This window comes from Centrocercus urophasianus, unplaced genomic scaffold (assembly GCF_019232065.1).
Source record: "Centrocercus urophasianus isolate 14NV4802_14NV808 unplaced genomic scaffold, USGS_Curo_1.0 seq_2, whole genome shotgun sequence".
Classification (NCBI taxonomy): Eukaryota; Metazoa; Chordata; class Aves; order Galliformes; family Phasianidae; genus Centrocercus; species Centrocercus urophasianus.
Genome location: NW_024884755.1, coordinates 8,569,629 through 8,594,563, shown reverse-complemented (window position 1 = coordinate 8,594,563; position 24,935 = coordinate 8,569,629). Strand labels below are relative to the sequence as shown.

At 38.4% G+C, this 24,935-nt stretch overlaps 1 protein-coding gene across 1 annotated transcript in view; it reads left to right on the top strand.

The window, feature by feature from the left end:
* The window catches only part of GARRE1 (granule associated Rac and RHOG effector 1), a 55,369-nt gene that overhangs the window by 7,021 nt on the left and 23,413 nt on the right, over positions 1–24,935 (top strand). Inside the window, exon 2 of the mRNA XM_042821824.1 lies at positions 20,916–22,222. Within this exon, the coding sequence (XP_042677758.1) occupies positions 21,728–22,222 (495 nt within the window). The 5' untranslated portion in view covers positions 20,916–21,727. The remainder of the gene's footprint in view (positions 1–20,915; positions 22,223–24,935) is intronic.

Here is a 24,935-nt window from a genome sequence, read left to right as displayed (position 1 = left end):
AAAGAATCCTCGCTGAGAGAGCTTCCAGCATTTCTGCATATCTTGTGCTGCTTTCAGGAAGAGAATGGGAACATTTTCTCACAAGCAATCCGATTAGGTTAATAAACCTTTTCTTTGTCTAAATGCTGCAGTAACTTCCAGGGTAACAAGACTGTGATGTCAGATTCAGCACTTTGACCTCATTTCTGATCCAAAGGAGAGTGAATAACTTGCCTCCAACTTTACAGTGTTACAAAATAACTTGATATGTGATAAGTGAACTTTATGTATGTTGTAAGGATTTGACCATGAATCTAACATGGCTTTGTCCACAGTTCATTATTTTCAAGTGTATCCTGCAGATCCGTGTTGTCAGCACTAATTTAAATCTTACTTCTCCTACAAATACTTATTCGTAAAACTGAAATAGTAGTGTGGGTCATGGGACTGATGTGATGTAGTTTGGCTGACTTTGGTCAAGTGCACTTCTTGCTTTATCCGTGTGGAAAAGTGATGCATCCGACCTGTGCTATTTTGAAATTCATCTTTGCTTTGTTTTGTGGTTAGAAAAGATCCTGGTCTGGTTAAGTGAAATCTATTGCTCTGCAGATGTTGTTGGACATGAAGTCTTTTGAAAACCGCTAATAATACATGTTTTGTTTTTATATAGGAATGTTAAATTCTTGTGGCGGTGGATTGGTATGATAGAGTAAATCTGTAGTTGAGGCACAAGATTAAGTGAAATGTTTCTGGGAACAGTGCATTTTCTTCCTTTGAAGACAAAACAGGAAAGAGCTTTTGTTTTTCCATTTTAGTTTTTGGAACAGTTAGCTTTTATGAATTTTGATTAGAATTGTCTGATACAGTCTGATCAAAAAAACAAACTGTAAAGATGCAGTTTCTTTCCAGAAATCTCTTGTTGTTTCAGCCAAGTAATTTATTACCTCGTCTTTGCATGTGCTATTTGATATATTCTGATCCAGAATCTGAGTTATTGATCTCTACAGGAAGGTATGTTGTACCATGATGCAGTTGCTCAGTGTGATGTGGGATAAATTGTATGAATGTGGGTTGTCTTGCGTGCGATACCTACGCTAAATATATTTCTCTAAAAGAAGTCCTAATATGAGCAATGTTAAACAGGTACAATTTTCAGCAGTGGAAACAGTTAATATTGAGTATCACACTTAGTAATATGTAAAAACCTGACTGTGCCTTAAAGCACTGTTGACTTAGTGAACTTCCTATCCTCCGTATAGCTGTCTCTAAAGGTTGTGTTGTCAAGGTGTGGTAGTTTTTGTTTTGTTTTCCCTTTTGCATCACACCATTAACCTGAGACAAACAATTCATTAGCTTTGTTCACCTTACCCTGTCTAGGTAAATAGTGTTTGAGGGACAGTAATCCATCTGAAATAGTCCAAACCCGGTGATCTTGGAAGATTCGCTTAATACATTCTGAAAGAAAGTAGAAACTAGTAATTGCAGCTGTAGATATCCTCAAAGGGTAAATATTACAGGCTGACTTAAATATACTGTTATGTCTTCAAAAACAAGATGTCCTTTTTCCTTTGCAACTCACTGTTGTCTTTCTGCTTTGGTTAGCCACTCTGTATCTTTTAGGTAAGACCCAGAATTTTAAGAACTAATACAACTGAAATGTTTGTTTTGTAATTTATGTAAAGAGGAGTAATTGTTGGGTTTTTGTTGTTGTTGTTTTTGTTTTTCACTTGATAAGATTTTTTTCTAAAGCTGATATTTACATTCTGTTATATGGAAGATACTGCCTCAGCTGACTGGTAAGCTGTAGGTTGTGTGGCAGGCCCTTGTGGCTTCCTCATGTTTATGTTGGGATGCCTGTCCTGCTGCTGCTTCTGTTCACTCTGTTTTCCCTTTTAAGGGTTTTGGTTTCTTTGTTAAGTGCCTTCGTACGAAGACTACAGTAAGAAGCATATCAAAGTAACTAATCATAGTCAGTGGTTAATGTAGTCCTTTGGAATTATCAAACAGCGAGAAGGAAAACTTCACATTCACCTATGAGTAACAAGCTTAATTATGACATAAATCACTGAATCACAGAATTGTAGGGTTTGCAAGGGACATCTAGAATTGTAGGGTTTGCAAGGGACATCTAGAAATCAAGTCCAACCTCCCTGCAAAGTAGGCACTCTACATCAGGCTGCACAGATAGGTGTCCAGATGGGTCGTGAATATCTCCAGAGAAGGAAAATCCACAACCCCTCTGGGCAGCCTGTTCCGGTGCTTCGTCACTCTTGCTGTGAAGAAGTTGGTGCAGAACTGCCTGTGCTTCAGTTTATGGCCACTTCCCCTTGTCCTGTCCCCACAGATCACTAAAAAGAGGTTGGCCATATTCCTTTGACTCCCATACTTAAGGTATTTATAAACATTAATAAGATCCCTTCTGAGTCTTCTTTACTCAAGGCTGAACAGAGCCAGGTTGCTCAGCCTTTCCTTGTAAGAGAGATGCTCCAGGCCCTTTATTGGCCCTTTATTTATCCTGTGGCCCTTCACTGGTCTCTTTCCAGAAGATCCCTGTCTTTTTTGTACCAGGGAGCTCAGAATTGGATACAGTACTCCAGGTGAGGCCTGACCAGGGCAGAATAGAGAGGGAGGTTCACCTCCTTTGTCCTGCTGGCCACGTTCCTTTTAATGCACCTCAGGATCCCATTGGCCTTCTTGGCCACCAGGGCACACTGCTGGCTCATGGCCAATCCGTTGTCCACCAGGACCTCCAGGTTTTTCTCTGCAGAGCTCCTCTCGAACAGGTCATGACCCAGCCTGTGCTGATACTCGTGGTTATTCCTTCCCAGGTGCAAGACTCTACACTTGCTTCTGTTAAACCTCATCTGGGACGTTGCTGCCCAGCTCTGCAGTCTGTCCAGGTCTTGCTGGAAGGCAGTACAGCCTTCTGGTAAATATGGCTTAAGATGCTGCAATTTTTACTGACATGGCACATTGTAAAAATCAAGATTTTTTGCCTGGCATTCATTCTTGAGTTGTTTTCTAGGAACTTAACAGTAGAGTTGCATAACTTAACATTAAAACAGTAATTATGAAGTACTACTTCTGACCAATAAAAGCCCATTGTCTCGCCCAAAATATGGACAAAGAAATGTCTGCATTTCAGCTTCAGAAGCAAAGATATGCCAATGGAGTAATCTGAAAGATACAGAAAACAGTGGATGGAAGAAGTTTTTGTTTGAGACACCATAAATAGTTTAATCTGATATTGATCATCATATTCATGTGATGTAAAGAAAAAACTATTGGTTCTACTGCCAAGCCCACAATGCTTTCATTTTCTTATGCTGCTGAGTCTAGTCATCCTACTTTGTGCATTTTTCATTTTTTAATTTTTTTTTCTGGTTTTACATTTTAACTCAAGTTGAAAATGCTCTTGACTGTATGTGTGTGGTGTGGATAAGGGTAAGGAGAAATCTTCCATACGGAAAATGTGGGAAGATTCCCACTGTTCTAAACTCTGTTGTGTTAGTATCTGTGTAACTGAACACTACTTAAACTCTCCTACTGCATGAGTGATAGCTGGTGTATAAAATATTGCTTTTAATATTTTTTTAAATATTGCAGTTAGTCTCATTTATGACTTTAGTATTGATTAGTCCGAATAAAGGAGTTGGTAAATGCAGGACGTGGCATGGTCTGCTCCAACCAGGTAATGTTAGAAAACGTTTTGCAGAAAGCTTTTGTGTTTTTTAATTTCTGAAGTAGAATTTTTGAGAAAATCATGAAATAAACGTAATAGATATTTTTAGGTCTGAGAAGAAAATATTTGTTGTGACTAAAACCAAACGTAAAAAAAACAAACCTTGGTGAGTTATAAGAATGCATCTCTAATACTGTGCTTTTTAAGTTTGCTGGGGTGAATCTAAATGTAGGAGCAAGAAATTGAAAATAGACTGATCCTATGGATTAGAAAGTAAGGTATATTTTTAATGTTCAAAGCTTGCAGATAACAACAGACTTGATATCGTAGTAGGCAAGAGGAAACAGCTTTTTGGGAAAAGATGGGCAATTTAGATCTAGCACATCTCTATTTGTTCTTTATGCTACTCTTTGGGAGGTTCCTGTGGTCATATGTTGCAAGCTTATGCTGAATATCGAATTGTTATTGCCTAACAGAGTCTAGATGAGCAAGATCCTTTCAGGAAGCCTTGGAAGGAAGAAGTAGCTGTAGTAAGACAGGGTTGTGTTGCTTTGGTTTTCCTCCATATGCTTTAGAGCCCTTCCCACTGAAGTACATTAGCTGTTGTGTTTGATTGTGCAGTAACAATTTGTACTTCCTACTACCATCAGCAACTGTGGATCAGGGTACAGACATTCAGTTTTCTGTCAGTTTGTGAAAAGGGAATAAATGTGAAAAGAATTATACTATCAGTACATGAAGAACATAGTTAAAAGAAAAATAGGGAAAACATGAGCCTTGCTTACTACTTAGGTCTAGCAGCTAATTGTTCTACCAGGGACTATTACTGTGTTGTTTATCTTAAAGCAAATATAAGGTGAACTTTTTGCTCAAGTAATAACTCCACTTATCTTCTCCTGGGATATCTGTGGAAAGAGTCATTATTTTTGTTTTTATCTCGTAACTCTATTGCAGGTTAGACAGGAAGGAGGGGTCCTTTAGCAATAGAAGAGCTTGGGCAGAAGTGACTACACTAGCAGACTGCCCTTTTTGTTTTGCCGAAAGCACATCTCCCTCTGTAAGCAAAAGAAGGTGAAGTATTTAAATGTGTTGAAAGGAAAATGCATTTTTGGGTAGGGGCAAAAAGCCAGGCTATGTACAAGGACAGATTTAGGAACTATAAAGCAGGCAGAATTCCATGGGATGTGGTTGGAAACACCTTCCCGTTTTTCACAGAATGGGTAACATTAAAGAACTCATCAAATTTTAGATATCAAAATAAAGAAAAAGAATACTGGGAGAGAAATACTTTTCCTAAACTTAACGGAGTTGTGCATTGTTTGTTAAGCTGGGAGTAGAAACAGTTTCGAAAAAGGGAAGACCTTTTTAATACTGTCCTCACTGGGTGCTTTAGAATTGTTTCTGTAATTCTCATGCTAAAGGAAGAGGTAGTGGGAAAACATTTTTAATATGATATTTACATCTGATAAGCAGTGTTGTATTAGTTCTTATGTATTTTATGGAGACCACAGTAATAAGATGCTTAAGGAAGGCACTATTTTGAAATAGTTATTTAGATTGTCCAGCAGTAGTGGTGTGATACTCTTTTTCCGTTGGAATAGCAGCATCCTTTTTGAAAACATACTGGTAAATAGTTTCCTAGTGCTATAATAAATTTTTGTGGCTATCATTCATTGACGTGAGAATCACAATGATGGTTTTTGAGAAGTTTCTAGCTGTCATTTTGGGGTGGTGGGGAAAAAAAGCTTTCAAACATTGAACCTTAAGACTTGATGAAAGTACCATCCAAAATATGTTTTTGCAACACCTTTTTTTTCTGAGGGAAAGGCAGTCTTGACTTGAAGTTTTAATTTATGTTGACAGTGTCTTTTCAGTTTGGTTCTCTATTCCTCCAGTAGCCACCTAAGAAGGAATGTCAAATTGGGCTGCTTCTGATTGAGCTGCTCCTGTGAGGCTAACTTCTGCTTTGTGGTATGAACAGATGCACTAAGTACATGGATGAGATAAGACTTCAATGTTTTTATATTTATTGTTTTCCAATCCATTTCAAAATTTAGCTCTACTGCTTTAAGAAGTTCTTGCACATGTTTTTCTCTAGTCTAATTTACGTTCACTTATCTGCTCTTATTCTTAATTGCTAGAGGCTATACTCCCACTTGTGGTATTCAGTTTTTGTGGAGCTACCAATAAATTCAAAGGATGCCCTGCTGAGAAAAGGATAGAGGCTGAAGGAGTGGGAGAGAGAAAGTAGAACAAACTAATGATACTTATTAGAACTGCCTGTGCAGACTAATGGAAAGTAAACTGTATTTATTGTATAACATTTTGATAGTGTATATAAATTGAACAAAGCCTGTTGTAGCACTTCGTGTCTTAGTCCAAAAATTATTCCTCTTTTCTTAATTTTGCTTGTGTATTCAAGTTTTCCCCTCAGTGATTATGTCTAGACTGTAATTCAGAGAATAATTTTTGAGCCACAAAGGGCAATTTCTTTGCTCTTATCATTCTAGGTTGACTAATTTTCTGATTGATGAAAGGAGAGCAATGCCTATATAGTTGGCCCTGTTTTGAAAGCTAGCTAGCTAGCTTGATTCAAACATTTTGGTATGTGGTAGGTTGGAATTTACACTCTTCTTTTCCTCTGTTTTTACTCTGTATTCACTAATGCAAAGTGACCAGATCTGTCCTTCACTACAGAATAAGCACGGCCAGTTGAACAGTGATAGACACTGCTGCAGCCTTCTGAGGCGATGTGTTTTTTAGGACTGAAATAGGCTATTTTAGGAGTGTTAGCATGGTGTTGATGGAAACGCAGACATGTTCTTGTAACTGTGCAGCTCTGCAGAGGGCATGGCTGTGTCAGACTGCAGTCTCCTGGCCAGGGATGTGTCCTGAAAACTGTGTTTTTCAGCACTTTGGAGATGGAAAAATATTTTTTCATTCTTCAGGGAATTGTTCTGTATGAAAGTGCTTCTCTGGGAGAATTTGTGCATGGTGGAATGTTTCACCCTAGTAATTGTTCAGATGGAAAAAAAATTGATAAAGATATGAAAGGGGATTACGGATTGTGCTAGCGAGTTATAAGAATAAATTTTGACCAAGATGGCCAATACAGTAGGCCATTTTTATTTTAATGTATTTTGTGTAGGAAACGTAAACTGCAGATTTTGTTATTGTTTAAAAAATTCCCAAGTTTAAGCAAAATCGTTCTAATATACGAATAGTGGTAGGTGAAAAGACTTCCTTTGTAATAGAAGCCCTATAGTTTGTAAGGCATTAGCTTAATGTCTGCAAATACTCTCTAAGTATGTGTAATTGCTGAAAGTTTATGCTTCACTTTGGAGACTGAAATGTAGTGCTGTTGTATTTTAAGGTCTTTATCTAAACCTCCCAACAAATAAAGCCATTCCATTGCAGTGGAATATTGGCAGCAGCAATGAAAACTTCTTTTTCGGAGGCTTGTAAATCTGTAATACAGAAATACTGTGTGTTTCTAATGCTCTTAAAAGTAATGTAAAATTGTCCTCAACAAGAAGCATATGGTTATAAATTCTGGTGTAGTGTGTGCACTATCGTAACTATAGGAAGCAGTGTCTGCAACACAGAATATTTCATTTAAAAAATTGGGATAAGGGTCGTGAATTGTATGCTAGAAATAGAAAATAAGATTAGAGGTTATGTTTCAGGCATGGAGCTGTCTCTGGGGGGGGGGAACAGAGCAAGGTTACTTCAAGGTTTGGAGCCTGCTGGGGGGGTGGGGAGAAGGGAGGAAATCCAGCAGAAGCTAAAAATGGTGCCTGGGGGGGATGTAATATATTAAGTAAAATTTACCAGGCGTCTCCTGGGCACCCAGCGATACGGCTGGTCGCCTTTAGCGTACCATCACTTGTCCCTGCCCAATTAGTCCTGGACGGCGCTTGGGACTGCTGAGGTGAGTGGCTCTGCCTGGGCTGTTGGCACACTCTCTACTCAGACAGACCCAGTGGCAAAAAGGTCGCTTTTTCTAAATGTAGCACTTGGGAAATGTATTTGAAAGGGGCCTGGCCGGATCACTGGTAGGTGCATCAGCTTGTAATGAAACACTGCTTACGTGTATTTGGCATCTCTGCCACATGGTACGGCTGGCAGAGTGGTACTGTGTCACAATTTCTGCAGCAGAAGCCCTTTGCCAACACGAGGTGTTGGGAAGGAGTGTCGTTTGGCTTAAACCACATAAATGTGAGCCTTGCATTTTGCATTTGGTAGTTCTTTTTTAAAGTGAGACATCAGTAGATTCTAGGTATATTTTAAATTCGTCTTTCCAGTCTGCATTTGTGCATAGAAATCAGCTCTGTTAATGAATACTGAAATACGGAGGCTCAGTTAATGAGGGGTGAAGTTAGGATCTTTCAGTGGTGTATTTGTGTGGGGTATCTTGGATTGATGGTACTGGGTGCTTCAAAGGGAAAAGGACACTTGAGTTTTCAGAAGGATCTGGCAAAATTTAAGTGTTCAGCTTTGCTTAGGGTTGTCTTTCTCTGGTTTCTAGTCAATAGATCACATCATGTTAATTTCTTTTATGGGTTGAAGCATAAATGTAATGTCTTCTCCAAGATGTATTATACTAGCATAAATATCTGTCTGTGTCCACTGCTAGGAGAGAAATTTCTTGCACAACTCCGTGCAGAAATTTTGGCACGTAATAAATAACCTGGTGACAAATCGTGCGGATGGATGAGAGCTGTCAGTACTTCCACTTTCAGGACATCATGGGTGGTCTGAGTGTGCATTATATGTTGTAAATTAGGTCAGATAATTATTTCCCCGTTGATAATTTTTTGGAAAATATGTGGAGAGTTCTTTGGAGAATATTTTGTAATAACTTTTTTTTTTTAAAGAGAAAATCACTTGACATCAAGTCACATAAGTATTTATCTAAACATCAGCTTGACTGCTGTGTGCCTTTCCATGCTGTGTATTTAATGTAGCTGGAAGTTGGCAGAGCCGTGTGCACTGCAGAGACGTGCTGGTGGAATGCCATGTATGCATTTGTTAGGAAATTGCTGTTGTGTTATTTTTATTTCTTAGTAGCATCTACACTGCTTATAGAATGTGAGATTTATTTTCCAAGTGCATGAATTTGTTTTTATTGAATGAAGTTGGTAAACTTCATTATTAAGAGTGTGAACGTCTTAAAGGAAGCAGAACAGTAGCTTGCTAATGTATTGACATCTGCTTTTTTAATATAAAGAAGACAATTTTAATGAAGTTAGCCTTCCTGGGAACATATAAATGTAAAACTCAATCATTTAGGTCTCTGATAAATGAGAAATTTCTCCCAGCTGTGTCAGTATAAGGAGTGGATGGAGGCCAAAGTGTGCTCTAACAGTCCTTAGCTTTCAGTCTGCAGTTTCTTGAATTTTAAGTTGACCTGAGGCCCATTTTGACATCTATATTGTGTGGATAAAAGGCAGCGAATTATTCCATGGACTCAGATAGAGAGCAGGTTAACTGAAGCAGCTAATAGATGACACTAAACACAGGAGTCTGATTTAAGCTGTTGCCACTGTAGTAAACATGGTGTGGTATCTGCTGGAACACATAGGCTTGCTTAACAAGGCAAGAGGAGGGTGCTTTTGTCTCTGGTGCTTAACTTCTGCTTGGACCAGTTGTTAATGGGCCTTACAGAAAATTGAGTGACTGAACATTTTTATCTAGGCAGAACTGGGTAAGTTTTGGGTGTAATTGAGGGGCAAAAGATTACAGTTGGCAAGGAATTGCTATGATTTTCCCTTCAGATATTTGTTAGAAATGTAAAAACTGGAGGATGCTACTACATTTGATCTTTTCTAACTAGTCACGTTTTGACCCATGACTGTACAGTATGAGTTAGTGCTATTTTAAGTCTCATCTATATGTAATTAAGACTTATAAATTCTGGTCTTAATGAGGAGGGAAATAATTGTGCTGAAGACATAAGCAGCTCTTTTGATTGGAAAAAGTGAAGAAAGGTTATGAAGTATGCATGCTGCCATTTCTAGTTTTTAATCTTTAGGAACTCAAATTACTTGTCACTACCGTTCATTCATCAGCTACAGAAATTACTTCTACATAATTTAGTTTATAAAAATGTAGATTTTTTTGGAAGCAAAGCATTTTGACAGTTTCAAAAAGTCTCTTGTCACAAAGATTAGTTCAAGGAGGATTTTGGAACCAACGTTAAAACTGTTCACCTGTTAAAACTCAGGAAACTGTGATTTTGCAGTAGTGTTGTGAGATGCGTTTGTAGCATTGTGTACACATGGATGTTTGGTTTTGTTATAGGAGACGCTGCTGTGCACACTGCATTGCCCTGCTTTATTCATATCCTGTGACTGTGAATCAGATATTGCTGTCTATATACAGACTGAGTTGCCAGCCAACTCTGGGCCCAAATATGGTAAACATAATTATGTTCATTTGCTATAAAAATACATTCTCCTTAGTTTAACATTTTCCATGATTACAGTTTTCTGATAATTCCATAATTTTCAACATGAGAGGGATATGAAAGGCCTAATTATCATGTCCCTCTCTTCTGTATAGAATAGTTTGTTATCCTGGGCAAAACTCCAGCTGCACACTGATGAATCTGCTGCTGCTCAAACACAGTAAGCCTATAAACCATTTGGAAAGTCAGAACACAGGAGCTGTAGTGCAGAGACATGAATCTCTGCATGAGCTGGATGACAAAAAAGCTCATGGTTGCAACTGTCAGGAGACAGCAAGTGCATGTGCTGATGTCAGTTTTTCTGATATGAGGTACTCCTGTTTTCTATTTCTGGAGATGAAATTTGTATTTCAGAACGCTTAATGCTTCTCAAGTAGGAGACTTTCAGTGAATGAGTTGGGGGAGGGGGAAGGAAAATATTCAAATAGATAAAGCCTCTAATGTGTGTGGAAGAGAATAAATATTGTAAATATGTGAAAACAAGTAAATATTGAATTAGTCCTAAGTGTCAGTCACAAGGAAATGGAACGGCAATATAGTTACTAAATATGAAAAAGTGAACAGTTTGCATGTGGAAATACTTGGAAGTAGTAGCCATTTCATTTGCATAAGTAGACAAAGATTAGCATATTTAATACAAGTAAGAAAACATGCTTGCAGGGCTTTAATTCTTTTTTTTCTTTATGTAGTTTAGCATCAAGAGAATGTTGTATTCTGTGGCAAGCACTGTGAATTTAGAAGCAATATAGTAATTTGGGAAAGGAAAGATGGTTGATGTTGAGTTACTCCAAATGTTTTGAAACCTGGCATCATCCTTGCTATAAACAGGCAAAAAATCTCATAAAGGCTTCTCAGAATTTTTTGTGCATAATCTGTCTCATGCTTCTATTACTGAAAAATGTTCTCTTCATGGAAGAGCTTTAAATATACAGGTGATTTATAATTTTCATTGCCTTGAAACATTACTTTTGTCTAACACTACTAAAATCTTTGGGTACTGAAGTGACTCTGAGTTTTAGTTTTCTTTCTTATGTTGCTTGAACTGCCTAGGAATGTAGTTTAGGAATATTTATTTCAGTGTAGAAGATTGAATTCCAAATATGTATATGCTAATAAGTGCAAGTACTGTGCATTTGTGAGGCGTAGTTTCTGTGTTGGCTGGAAGCCTTGTCTAGAAGTTAACAGAAGTGTTTTTCATTCATTGATTTCTCAATCAGCTGCTTCACAGAACAGCTGTAAATAGGATGTCACTGCTATGTGCTGCTTCTGATAATCCCGAAGTTGTAGTGATTAAAGAGGTTAAAAAAAACATAATAAAAGGCTACATTCAGACTTCACAATGGATCTAACTCAGCCTTATGTAACTCCACAGTGGTTCTAAATGGATACCTAGGGAAAGGCAGGAACAGGGTAAACTTGAGGGCTATGGATGTGTAAAATTGTCTTCAGTGATCTGCTGCATGTAGGGTGCCCTGAGCCGGCTGTTGGTTGCCATTAAAGCCAAAGGGACCCTGTGGAGGAAAGGGTATGGAGGCCAGCATAGCATGTTAAATGTAGAATGTGGGTAATACGTGAATTTATATGGACATAGCTATGTTTTCCGGTTTTCCCAATGTCTCCCTCCCTCCTTCATCCTCCACTCCCCCCCCCACAAGAGGCTCCTTTGCTGATCTAAGACTTATTCTTTTAACTCTTATATTCACTGTCAGTCTGACACTTTAACAAAAATAGTTGTAACACCAAGATCAAGCCCGAGCCCATCACTTCCCATGTGAGGCTACAAATGTTTTTCCCACACTTGTGTTGATAAATTTATCCATAATGAATCCCATCTCTTATTTTAGTCCCTCAAGTCCTGCAAAGTTATGCCATCCTTTGTGTACATCTGTAATAATGTATGTGGTATGTCATGCTTAAACACTGTGCTATTTGACTTGGGCTCTTACTCCCACTTGTCTCCTCAAGTCTTGTTTAAGATATGATTTGTTTGAGGGGGTAATGAAAACTTCCTCTGAAGAACCTGACTTTGAAAGAAGAGAATTTCAATTATATCTGTAAGCACTTTGCCAAAGGGTAGGAATGTTTCCATGGATGCAGAAGCTTTTCATGAAGTATTTGAGACCATGAGCAAATCATTTTAACAAGTAGGAATTGAGGTTCAACACTGAGCCTTCTTCGAATCCTTCATCTGCACTGACTCAACAGTAACTAGGCTTTTCAAAGCAATTTGCAAAAAGCAAATTGTTGAAGAGACTTAGGCAAGGAAAAAATTTAGAAAACTTTAGCATTCATTTTACAATGCATACTAAAATCTTCTTGTCTCATTTGATAATACTGAAAATACACCTGGCATTTATTTATGCTAGAAAACTGTAATTCATGGTTTAACAAAGTACTTGAGTATGTGAGAGATACTACTAACTTTAGTGGAACGGATCATATGCTATAGTCCATTGCTGAATTGAGCTCAAAGATTAAACTGCTTCCAGTTGGAAATGTCTACTATGGGACTGTAACATTGTCTGTGTGTTTTGTTGTTCTTTGTTGTGCTTCCAGTGAAAGCTGGTCTTCTGCAGAAACATGGGAAGCCTTGGTTTTGTACTTAATAGAGAAATAAAAAACATAGTTTTCTTAGTACTTGTTTTTGCTGCTACCTTTTAACAAAGAAACACATAGGTGGCTTCTGCAGTTTAAAAAGTCTAATAAGTGCATCTCTGAACATATGATGTGCTGTGTGGATTTAGAAGGAAAGACCTGAGGGTACATTACATGAAGTGGCTGTAACTGGGCCACAATGTACAAGCCTCACTGATATAATATTGCTGTTCCAGACATGTTTTAATTTGGTATTTTCTGTAGTTCATTCTTTTCTTGCCTTCCCTACAATGGGAAAGGAGCTCTGTGTCTGAAAAATCCCATTTGTGGGAGTAGATGTTAACTTATTCTCAGACTTCTAGAAAATTGTCTGCTTTCCATCTCTTCCTTGAAGCATGGCCTTCAGTACTTTGACTGCAAGTGGTTTGCTTTCAGAGACAGCAGGCATCTCTTCCCGAGCAGCCTGAGAGGCAGAGCTGTGTCTTTTTTATGGAAAGCTTTATTGTTTATGCTTGCTCTCACTGTGGTCCCATGAATCTTTGTTCATCTTAGCACGTTATATGGTTCTGAGAGAGCAAAAGTGTGAATGCTTGTGGCTATTCAGTGCACCCTTTTGGGATTTGAAGATAGGTCTTGAGTCTCTACTGTGCAGTGTGATTCACAGCCAATTTCTCATGCTTAAGCTACCATATCAAGAACAGGCATTATCTTCCTTCTCTTCATGCACGATTTTCTTTCAAAAGAGAACTGGTCCTGTTCTTAAATCAGAAAAGCACCTACTGCCAAGGGAGGATTGAAACAGTGATCCTGATCTGACACAGGCATCTATTTTTGACGTCCAGGGAGGTACTCAAGGCCGAAAGAAGGTTCAGTATAACACATTCCTTTCACTAGCTTTTCCTTTTGCTGTCATATCTTACTGCTGAGATTTCAGTTAGTGTCATTCTGTGTTACAGGTTTTACTTAAAACAAAATGCGAGAAGCTGTGTGACATAGTTCTGGGGCAATGCCCTGGGAAAAAATGCATTCAGTATTCTGACAATGCTGAATTTGGCTTAGAAGATTACCTGCCTTGCACATGTATTTTATAGGGAGCACGGCTAGACAGTTCAGGACTATGGATCCTTTCCTGAAGGGTTAAGCACTTGCAAGTGAGGTGGTACAGTGCTGAGTAGTCAAGATTTTCAGTCCTTACCTAGTTCTGAAGATGTGGTGTTTTTTAGTGTTCTTCAGTTCTGTCTGCCATAAAAAAACACTCCAAAACAAAGTCCTTAGTGATTTGTTTCTTTGGGCACAAGAGGTGCGGTTATTTTTGCTTTTGCTTTTCGTTTAGGACATGTAGCATAGCTGTGCTTCTAGAGTGTTTTTCTGTACAAGCCCAAAAAACACAAGTTGGCACAAATAAGTTAATAGCGTTATTTTAAGGAGGGTCATTTTGCAGGGGGAAAAAAGCCTAGACAAAACATAATAAATAGTTTCAGAGACTGTCTATAAATATTAGATACTTCATCAGTGAAATCTGTGTTTGACAAGCTGATAAATTAAGTTGCTGAAGCCTCCCACTTAATAAATCTCCATGCTTCTATTTGTAAATGTTTCACTATTAAATGAGAAAATCAGTTTCTGTTATTAACAAATTGGTCTGTTTAGATTTATATACAACTCAATAGAATGCTCGGTTTGAGTCGAGTTAAACTATGGGTAACTATCCAGTCCTTGTGAATTGTGTTTTGTGAGCTGTGGTCCCCAACTGGCAGAAGGGAAGGCATTGCGCAGATTTAGTGCTGTGGCCGCTGACATCTATCCAGCCCTGGAATAGCCAGGAGAGTGGTTACAGAGTCTGGTGAGCCAATATTAGAAAGGGTGGATGCTGAAAGGGGGATGTTTGCATCAGGAGCTTGATGGGCTTGCTGAGGATTGGCTTGCCTACTTCTTGTTTTGTTTTGTTTTTCCCCTCCAACTGTTCTGGGCAAGCAGCCAACAAGGAATCCCTACAAAAGCAATCTGTGATCTAGCAAGAACTAAAATGATATGGGTGTTATAGGCTATTTCTGTCTCTCTTCACCTTTCTTTCTTTGCCTTCATCAAATGGAGATTTTCAAATGCAAAAGGTGCTTGGATATTCCAGTGGTTGCAGCCCACGCTGTTAGAAAGACTCTCAGCCCAGTTTTTTTCCGTCTGGCTCTGTAAGAATAAGTACAGGCACCTGACCAAAGGCAGCAGAGTTTAAGTGGTGTGTAGTGCCAGCTGGGAGGCTGAGCCATTGGCACAGGCATCCCACCACTGTTTCCTCAGCCAAGAAAGTGAATTGTTTGAAATCTTGAGTATGTGACTAAGGAGCAATGGGAAAGACACTGCTTCTAAGTGTAATTCACCTTATTAAAAAAAAATACTGAATTCTTACCAGGAAAGTAAGTTTAAAATGTTAATAATATTAAACGTTTTTGTTACCTTTCATAAGTAGTATATGAGAAGTAATCTCTTGTTATTGTAACTTCTTACCGTCAATCATGTTCCACAAGCTAATACTATGCTTTTTTGTATTGCAGGTTTATTATTCCTATGTTTATATAAGCTTTCTTCCAAAACACATAATTTAGAATTTTCCAGCAATACATATACTGTTTTCTTTTTATAACTCTTACATTTTTAACTTCATAATCCATGTAATGTAGCTTAGTTCTGTGGTATTTCTTTTTTACAGATGAAGTGTTACACTGCTATTGAGAAATTCCTTTATGTTCTCATTATTATTGATATAGCAACTTAAATATTATTAGAAGTGGTATATTAATTGAGAGTGGAGATGTTCTTCTTGACGGCAGAATGGAATTTCTCAGGTTATGAAACCTGTTGATGAGCTCTATTATTCTTTATTCGTAATCTCTGACCTATGGATGTTAATTTCTAGTCTTTTTAAATAGTATGTGCTGTAGATGCTTACCATTCTCTGTCGCTGTGGATGCAATCCATCTTTAGTTTGGAATAGTTGAAATGAATCAACTCACAGTTAAAATCTGTGCAATTTCTTTGTGTCTGTCTTAAAATTGGGAAGAAATAAGACAGTTGGGAAGTACTTGTAGGGTATTTTTCTTAGCCTGTTAATTTTCTAGGATCCTGAAAAGTTTGTTCAGAGGAAAGCACATTTTGTCCTAGTTCACTCTTACTCTCATCTACCATTAGTATTTTAATTAACAGGAGAAGCAAAAAAAACCCCAAACCTCTCACACTGCAGACAGCTATGGCTCTTCTGTCTGGATGAGAACTTGATATGATTAGTTTGTGCCTTGAGTATGCTGGTGCAGGCTAATTTACAAGGTCTGCATTTGAGAGTGACTTCTATCTCTTGTTGAACTTTCTGCTGTGGCGCACACTGCTCGCTTGAAGCCTTTGTGTAGTTAGGTCTCTGTGCTGCTTTCTGCTATTGTCCCTTCTATCCTTGCTGTCATCTCTTCCATGCCTTTGTCTTTGCTCACAGGACCCCTGCAGTGGTGAGGAAGGCAGGGCCTGTCTCATGGCTATGGGCTGGGCCAGCTGTCCTTTCCTGCTGGGAGTCCCTACTTTTCGCCACTGAAATAATAGTCTGTAACCAGTGAGTACGAGACACGCACATCTGTGTTGTTTAGGTAAGGTCTTCAGTTCTGATCCTGCTGGTGGTGAGAATGCTGGGAGACTGGTCTTGTGGAAACAGCATGTGGGCTTTCCTTACCACTTTGCTTCTGGTTTGCTCTTCTGATGACTAAGATAATTTCAGATTATTTTTGATGGTAAATACATCTGGACTTTGGGTAGCCTGGCCAGGAATAGGATCCACTGTACTTATTACTGGCAGTAATTCTGCCAGTAATTCTTTCAATTCTTTCAGAATTGAAAGGTGGAATAACTTCTGTAGTAGTGGAGTAACCTGTGGATTTGCACAAATCTGTGTAACTGGAATGGAGAGGGTCTTGGTGTGCTCTCACAGGGCAGCTCGCTGACCTTTTGGCCTTGCAGTAGACTTTGTTTGTTCAGCCCTCTTCCTGATAAGTCATCTGGCCACTGGGGTTGTTTCTTTTGGAGTAACCTTTTTGGAGAATGTTAATTGCACTTAGTTATTTTTGTATTTGATTGTTTTACATGAATGGTGCTTGTGGAGATAAGCTCATCCTGAGTTTGGGGGAGTGCGTCATGCTAAAGGAGGTACAATACTTAAGTGTTACTTGTAACCTGAGCTTTTTTTGGAGAGTATTTCAGCTCCTCTTATTGGTATGTATGTTATTTATGCATATATTGCCCTTTCACTGAAATAACAATAAACTTCACAAAGGCCACCTTTGCAAGCAGTTCTTAAAATTGAGATCTGAATCCATTTTAAAGCATGATAAATATCTCAATGTACCAGTTCTGCCTTTTTTTTTTTTTTTTTTTTTCCTGTTCTCCATCTCACTGGGAAGGAGGGAGTGAGCAAAGGGCTGAGCTGCTGCTGGGTTAAACTGCAACACCAGTACGGTCTACAGAACATTTATGTAGATGATAAATAAGTTGACTGAAAGGACTTTGGCAGTAACTGTGTAACTGGCCTGACTAGTGATAGACTTGTGTATTTTATCACTACCTCCTCCACTTAATTCCCTTTATTGATTCAGAGAAAATGTTGCCGCCTCTTATTGCAGGGTAATAGCATATGGAGCAGATTAGGGATTAGGCATCATGTTGCTCATGTGAAAAAAAAAAAAGTGGAAGGTGCCAAATTCTGTTTGTATGAGACTTTTCTATGTTATTTAGTGTCTCTTGCAAGCGGTGAAGCTGGGGAAAATACTTGGCGTTTCTTGGGAAGCATCTAAGCAAACAAACAAAAAAACTGGGTACTCTGCTTAAAAAAAAAAAAAGTGAATTCAGTCTGCAGTTTTTCCTCTGTATACGTGACAACTGTTAGAGCAGCTCAGGCAGAAGTCTGCTCAACTGTGTGTGGAAGTTCAAATATGTAACAATACCTTGCAATAGAGCACAAACAAGGTGATGAGCTTTTTCAGTAGCACTCTACAGCTTTCAGTGGAATGGCATTCAACGTAGAGCTTGCTTTATACTGTATATTAGTACTATTTTTAAGTTTGAGTAGCATACAAACAATATTTTGGCCTTGATTACGTAGGGAGGGAATAGAACTTCTTCATTTGTGGTGTGCTGTTTTCAGTCTTCTGTGCTTGAATATGTGCTTTCTGAATACTTGTGTTTCCTACAAAATGAAATACTCGCACAAACCTCGCAGTATGTTGGACAGATAGCGTGCTGTTCTTGTATCGCCAGAATGAAATCCTTTGCATTTTTTTCTAATACAGCAAGATTTGGACTGGCACAAAGTTCAAATTGTTGTAATACAGAGTCCCCAAGAGCTGTGGTGCAGCAGTAGTGTTGAGGAGGGAGAGGGGAGCGTGGGAACAGGCCTCTCTTCACTTTTTTCAGGGAAAGATACAAAAGGAAGAGTGTTTACTTTATACATAGCATGTTGGAGGCTCATTACAGAATATGTAATACAAGTACTGTGTCCCCACATGCATAGTGTTCAGAAGTGTCAATATCTTTCCTCAAATAAATGTCTTTACAGATGCAGAAGACATAAGCTGTCCTTTTTAAACTCGTGTTGGTTTTATTATAAGTGAATTTTGAAGCCTGTGAAATGTTGAAGAATTGCATATTTGAGTATGAAATTGTCCGTAAGACATATTGATCTCTAATGTTTGTTAATAGGAAAAAAAAAAGTTTGTATTTCCTACCACTTTGCATTTCATGTGTTCTTTCTGAGTGTAGCAGGTTTGCGTTATCAGTTCAGTGCCTTAGCTCAGTGTGTAATCAGAAGAGCCAAATTAGAGTGCATCTCTAATGTGCTTGTATAATCCAGTGCTGTATAGCTCAAGCTCCTTCTTATTAGCTTTTTTACTTCTGGCACTAATTAACACATGTTGCATGATTATTTTTTAACTTCTTCTGCAATGTGAAACTCGTGTCTACTTAGGGAAAATAATCACCAATTTACTTGCACAGTGCATATAAACTAACAAACTCTCTTGTTCTGGCTACATTTTTATGCAGTCAAGACAAATGATTTAATCTTGCTCTCCACTGTACGGCACTGAGGCTTGTAAAGCAAGGAGGAAAATGTTTTCTGTCTTTCCTATGATATTGAGACCTTCTAGAAAATTCAATTTTAATGAGTTTACTGCATTTTGGTGCATTCACTGTGAATTCTATGAGAAGTGTAAAGTTAGTCATTAGGAAATAAAGTAATCAGCTTGAAGTACCGTAATAAGGGGTGTTCAAATGCATGTGGGAATGCCTGCTGTGTTTTATCTGTTCATCTTGTTTTTGAAAGTGCTAATGTAGAAGAAAATTTGCTCTTAATCTCAGAAGCAGAACTATCTGCAGTAGTGACTTCCTGAAAAACTTGTGTGTCTCTTTTAGTGGGTGTGAGAAGATCTGGCTCCCTGTATGATGTTCTGCCCTGCTGTGTCTCTCCTGCCATTTTTTTTTTTTTTTTTTTTTTTTAATAACCTGTGAGGTTGTGTTTCATACATATGTCAAAGCACACTGTTGTGCTATAATGGGATGAAAGTACTGTAATAACAGCAGGGTGGCAAAGTTTTTGGCTACAGCAAATGAGAATGTGCCCAAATGCAACAGCCACAGTAACAAAGGAAAAGAGCTGCTTACCTTTGGAAGGGCTCAGGTAGGCAGGGATCTCCAGCAAGAATGCCCTCGCCTTCATGGCCAGCCCTTAAATGAGGGCTGGGAAGGGGTGCATCCTGGCTCCACCCCTTCTGGTCACCCAGGTGCACTGCATGCACGGAGCTCCCCTGGGTTGGCCCTGCCTTCCCACCAGGTGCTCAATCATTGCTTCAGGCTGTGACTCAGCATTTCTGCTGCACACATTATGTGAACAAATTGGTACTGTTCCTTTATTCCACCTATCTGAATTTTTGACTGAAGATAAAATTCTTCATTCCCCTAACCGTTCTGACAACATTAATATTGGTTTCACGCTTCAGGTGTATAGTGAAAGAAAGATGTTGTTGAACTAAAGGGGTTTCTATCAAATTTAGACTATTCTTCAAAGTTCTCAGAGAAGAAAAGAAAAGAAGAAAAGAAGAGTTACTGTTTAATACTAAGCTTGTAAGCTAGAACCAGATAAACTGAGATTTTGTTTTGTTTTTTTTTTAAAGGGACATTACGCTTGAAAGTGAGGAAGTTGATTGTTCAGGATACTAGTATAGGCTTTCACCCCTAACACGCATGGAAATAAATATGCATATTTTTATATTAAAAAAAAATAAAATTATATACAAATATGTATAGAGGAGATCATGGGTCACTATGATCGCTGTATAGATATGACTTAACCTTTATACATGATCATGTGATGCCAAACCCTGTCCAAGTCAGGAGCTGTGTTAGGCTAAGAATAAGAGCCTGAAAATCTCCATGCCTTTTTGCAGAAGCTCTCGTTTCTCCAGCCTGGCCTTGACCACAGCCTGTTGCAAACTGACCTTGTTATTTAGGCTCCCTTCACCTTCCTACAGATGCTTTCCAGAAAGTGATGGTGGCTCTCTAGGTGTACCTGAGTTTGCTGGTAGAAGCAGGGTGGTACTGGAGGCTGTGGATCTTCCCTGCTTTTGTGTCTGGTCAGTTTGCTGCTCAGGCAGTTCTGCACCTGTGATAGGTAGAGGACATCGTCCTGAAATGGGATCTCAGGATATGGGCAGATCTGCTGTTGTACTAAATAATAATAATAAAAAAGCTGCCTGTTGACTTAATGAATTATTAAAAAGGGAGTCTCAGATTTCTGCAATGAATTATTGTATATGAAAAAAAAAAAGGTCTCATTGACTTTTTAATCATTTGAAAAGAATAAGGTTAGAAAAAACTCCTCCTGAGCATTAGCAGACCTCTGCTGTTTTATCTGTGGAAGGGTTGCAGTGGGGATTAACTATTAGTCCCAAGTTTGTCAATCTAGGAGGATAGAAGAATTAGTAAGAAAATATTCATCAGTACCATGATGATACCAGCTTGTAACTGACTTTCAAACGGCAACTCTCCCTTCCTTCCAGTCTTAGGTACTGTCAACAGTGTGTGCCTTGTGCAGCATAGTGGGATGTTAAAATTGTAATACTTCTCATTGTTCCATGACATTTGAACCACTTTTTTTCTCCTTTGCAGGAAATGACCTAGAGGCCTTACAAATACATTTGTGCATTTTTGTTCTGAGTCTACAATCGAGGGCAAGTGCAGTCTGGAAGCACCACCACTTAATGTTACAACAGAAACAACTACCTCAACAAACACAGAAAGGGGAAGAAGGCTTGCAGTAACAAACACTCTAATTTTCAGTAGCTTACACTTGGAAAGTCTTCTCTATACAGACTCCGGATTTTTTTTCCCTCCAGTATTAAGAAGAGACACTACAAGTAAACTAATTTGGCAGACTGGATCTGTCGAGACATTTGAAGACTGCTGACATAAGGATTTGCTTTTTTTAAGGAAGGCGCCTGCACTGCTTTTATAATCGCTGTTGATCGGTGGTTTGCTCCACTTTTCCTGACTACTAATTGGAAAATTGTATTAAAATATTGCTTCTAAAAATATTATTTGCATTGACAAAATTTTTGTAGACATAACAGCAAGTAATGATAATATGCTCATGAAGAAACTGTAGGCGATAAGTTCTCTGCTTTTCTGTGTGCAGAGTGGAATACCGGCCCAGACAGAGCATTATTAAGATACTTTGGTTTGCTTTCTGATTACAGTTTATAACTGCAGCAGGGCTGCACTGAACACTGAAAATACTAAGTCAGCAAACTGCTGCCTTTCTCACTGCTGATACAGATTATACAGACGCTTGCCTTTTTGAAATGCCTTTTGTGAAACCTATGTACACAGTCCTCCACTGTTACTGTACATAACTATATATTTGGGGAAGGAATTTGACAAGTGATTGTTAATTCAAGAAGTCTTCGGACAAGCTCTCACTTATGTATTGCTGTAGTGCACAAGAAAGCAAAATGGACTATAAGCGGCGCTTTTTGCTTGGCGGGTCCAAGCAAAAAGTGCAGCAACACCAGCAGTATCAAATGCCTGAGCTAGGCAGGACCCTGAGCGCACCACTGGCATCTACAACCCCAGCATCTCCCCTGGTCTCCTCAGCTGCTGCGGGCAGCTGCAGTCACCCTGTATCCCATACGACTCCGATTGCAGACATCCAGCAGGGAATCTCCAAATATCTGGATGCACTCAACGTATTTTGCCGTACGAGCACTTTCCTTACAGACCTTTTCAGCAGTGTATTTAGGAACTCTCACTATTCTAAGGCAGCTATGCAACTGAAAGACGTGCAGGAACATGTCATGGAAGCAGCGAGTCGACTCACAGCAGCAATAAAACCAGAAATAGCAAAAATGCTGATGGAACTGAGTGCAGGCGCTGCAAATTTCAAAGATCAAAAAGAATTCAGCCTACAAGACATTGAGGTAAGTTACTTTGGGGGATTTTGTTTCGCGTGCGAATTTGTGGTGTTCCTTCTTAATTGGACTTGTATTTAAAAGTCACTACTACCCCGAAAGTTCTGTCTGCCTTGCTTTTGTATTTGTGACTAGTGCTGATAAAAAGAGAAGCGTTTTATCTTTGTTCTCAAAAATATTAAGTTATTTACAGTGGTTATGCTCTAGCTGTATTGAATGAGATATTTAGTGGTTACTTTTGTACAAGGGCTTGCACAAAATTTAAAGATTTCATGAAATAAGGTAAATTGTAATTAAATTGTACTATTTAATATAATTCTAACTGGTAGTTTTCCATCAGATTTAAACTTATAGCTAGAAATACAATAACCTCTTTCTTATTTGGGGAAACTCATATCCAGTTTAGAAAATAAATGATAATAATAATAAAAGCAAAACGAACACAGCATCCCACTGCCCAAAATTAACAAGTCTAAATAATTAAAAATCAAACATTAGTTTAAATCTTTTATGTAGTCCTGTGTGGAGCCAAAAGTTGGACTTAAAGGAACCTGGTGGGTCCCTTCTAGCTCCGGATATTGTATGATCCTATGATTTCTTGTTCCATATTAGTTAATTTCTAATGATATCAGGCCATCTTCTAAATGAAACAATGTTCTCCTTCTCCTTCTCCTGTTATCCATTCTGAAGGGAAATCTGAACACTTGGGAGAGGTGTTTTGTCATCAATGTTCACATAAAGCTGCGTATCAGCTGAGAAACTATGAAAGTTAATAGTGAGAATTTTGTTTTTTCCATGTTCTGTGCTCAGTATGCAGTGAAGTAACATTAGCTATATATTTTAAAAAGATACCTTTTCTAGACCTTGAACACAGTCTAATAAATCATTTGTGCAAAACTGTGCAGAGGCAGTTGTAATGTATTTTAACATGACCATAACCTACATAAACCATGAAATAAGGATTAAGTTCTCTTCACTTTGGGTATCATGGCCTTAAATTCAACACTTAAATTCAAGCACATCCATGCTTGACTGCGTGACTTAGAATAGTGAGTAACTAGAGGGACATGTGGTAGTCAGACATCCAGAAAATAGGGCCTCTGAGGATGAACTAGAAAGACTGATTTTTACAGAAGAGCAGACAGAAGGAAAATCAGTAGCCATCAGGTATGTAAAAAACTGCCAGAAGTCGTGGCATTGTTCTGTCCTTTGTGTCCATGTAAGATGGAGTAAGAAAAAATGAACATAAATTTCAGAAGGGAAGATTCATTTCAGATTTTGTGGAAGCAGTTTGTAATGTCAGAGAACCACTGAAGTGGTTTGTTATAAAAGGTAGGGATACTACAGAAGTAAGATTTGAGTCAGCTACCATCTTCTCTCCCTTACTTTGATCCCACTGGAGGGGTGCCCCCACCCCTCGGAATAAAGTAATGTTACACAATGTTTGAAATCAGTCAGTTCCCACTCCCCAGCAACACAGGGATTTCGCTCTAAGAAGAAACAACTTGGAGTCCATCACAAAGACCTACAGAGTGTGTTAAACTTGCATTTGGCAGAATTGACTCTGAAATCGCTCCTTGGGACAATACAGCGACCTTTTGAGATCCTCTCCTAATCTGCTATTCTGTGATTTGAATACTGAACTATTTATGCTTTAACAATTTTTTTTTCTTCCTGATCTATGTGAAATGTTAACATTTCATAAAACTAGAAGCAGGATTAAAAACTCACTTTAAATCCACAGAATGGAAGCAGAAAAAATGTAAGGCTTGCACAGTTTCACCAAGATACACTGGGGGAAAGAGTGTGAGAGGCAGCATAATTTTTTTTGTAGGACTGAGGGGAAAATATAGTAATACCTAAAGATGTTTTGCCATCTTCTCTAGTAGGTGACTGAAGAACATAATTGATTTTTTTTTTCTTTTTTTGTCTGAAAAGGAAACAAGATGTTTCAGTGTTTTGAGTGGCAGCTCAGAAATATCCTCAGGAGTCTTTTGTTTGGGGTAGGTGTGTTAGATTGCCCTTGTCTCCTAATAAGTGTAGAGGAGCAACTACCAGTGGAATCCAGTTTACCTTGCAAGCAACTCTTGTTAGTGAGTAGCGTCGTGTCTTCCTTTGGAGGTGCTTTAGTCATATGAGATCACTCTTCCAAACTGCAGAGCATTGATACGTAGGTTTTTTTTTTTTTAAAAAAAAAAAAAAAGAGTATTTTGTTCACTCTCAGTAGTACATGAGAAAGAGGACTATCTCATAATCTGGCAGTTTGAGTAAAGGGACATGGTTAACATAATAATGTTGATATTTTAATCTGGTCTGTTCAGTGGGTAGGTGGATTATGCATAGGGCTTGTCATCACCAAAACCATGAAGAACTGGTATAAATAGAAACATGAGGATAGTAGGGAAACCACTGAGTAAGCCTGTTGTGGTGTCATGTTTTTGTCTGTGGGTTTGTTTTGTTTGCTAAGGGAGAAAAAGCCATTACGAAAAAGCTATTATGCTCCATTATATAGAATGGTACATCATTGCATGTATCAAGTCTGGAAGACTGATACTGGTTACTTGTTAATTTTATTAATGGTAGTGATATATAATCAACAGATTCTTTAAGCATTTGCTTCCCAGGGAATTTGCATGGCATCACTGTTCAGCATTGAAATCTGGCAGGTTTCTGTATTTTCTGTATCAGAATATTTTTCTGTATCAGAATATTTTTCTGTATC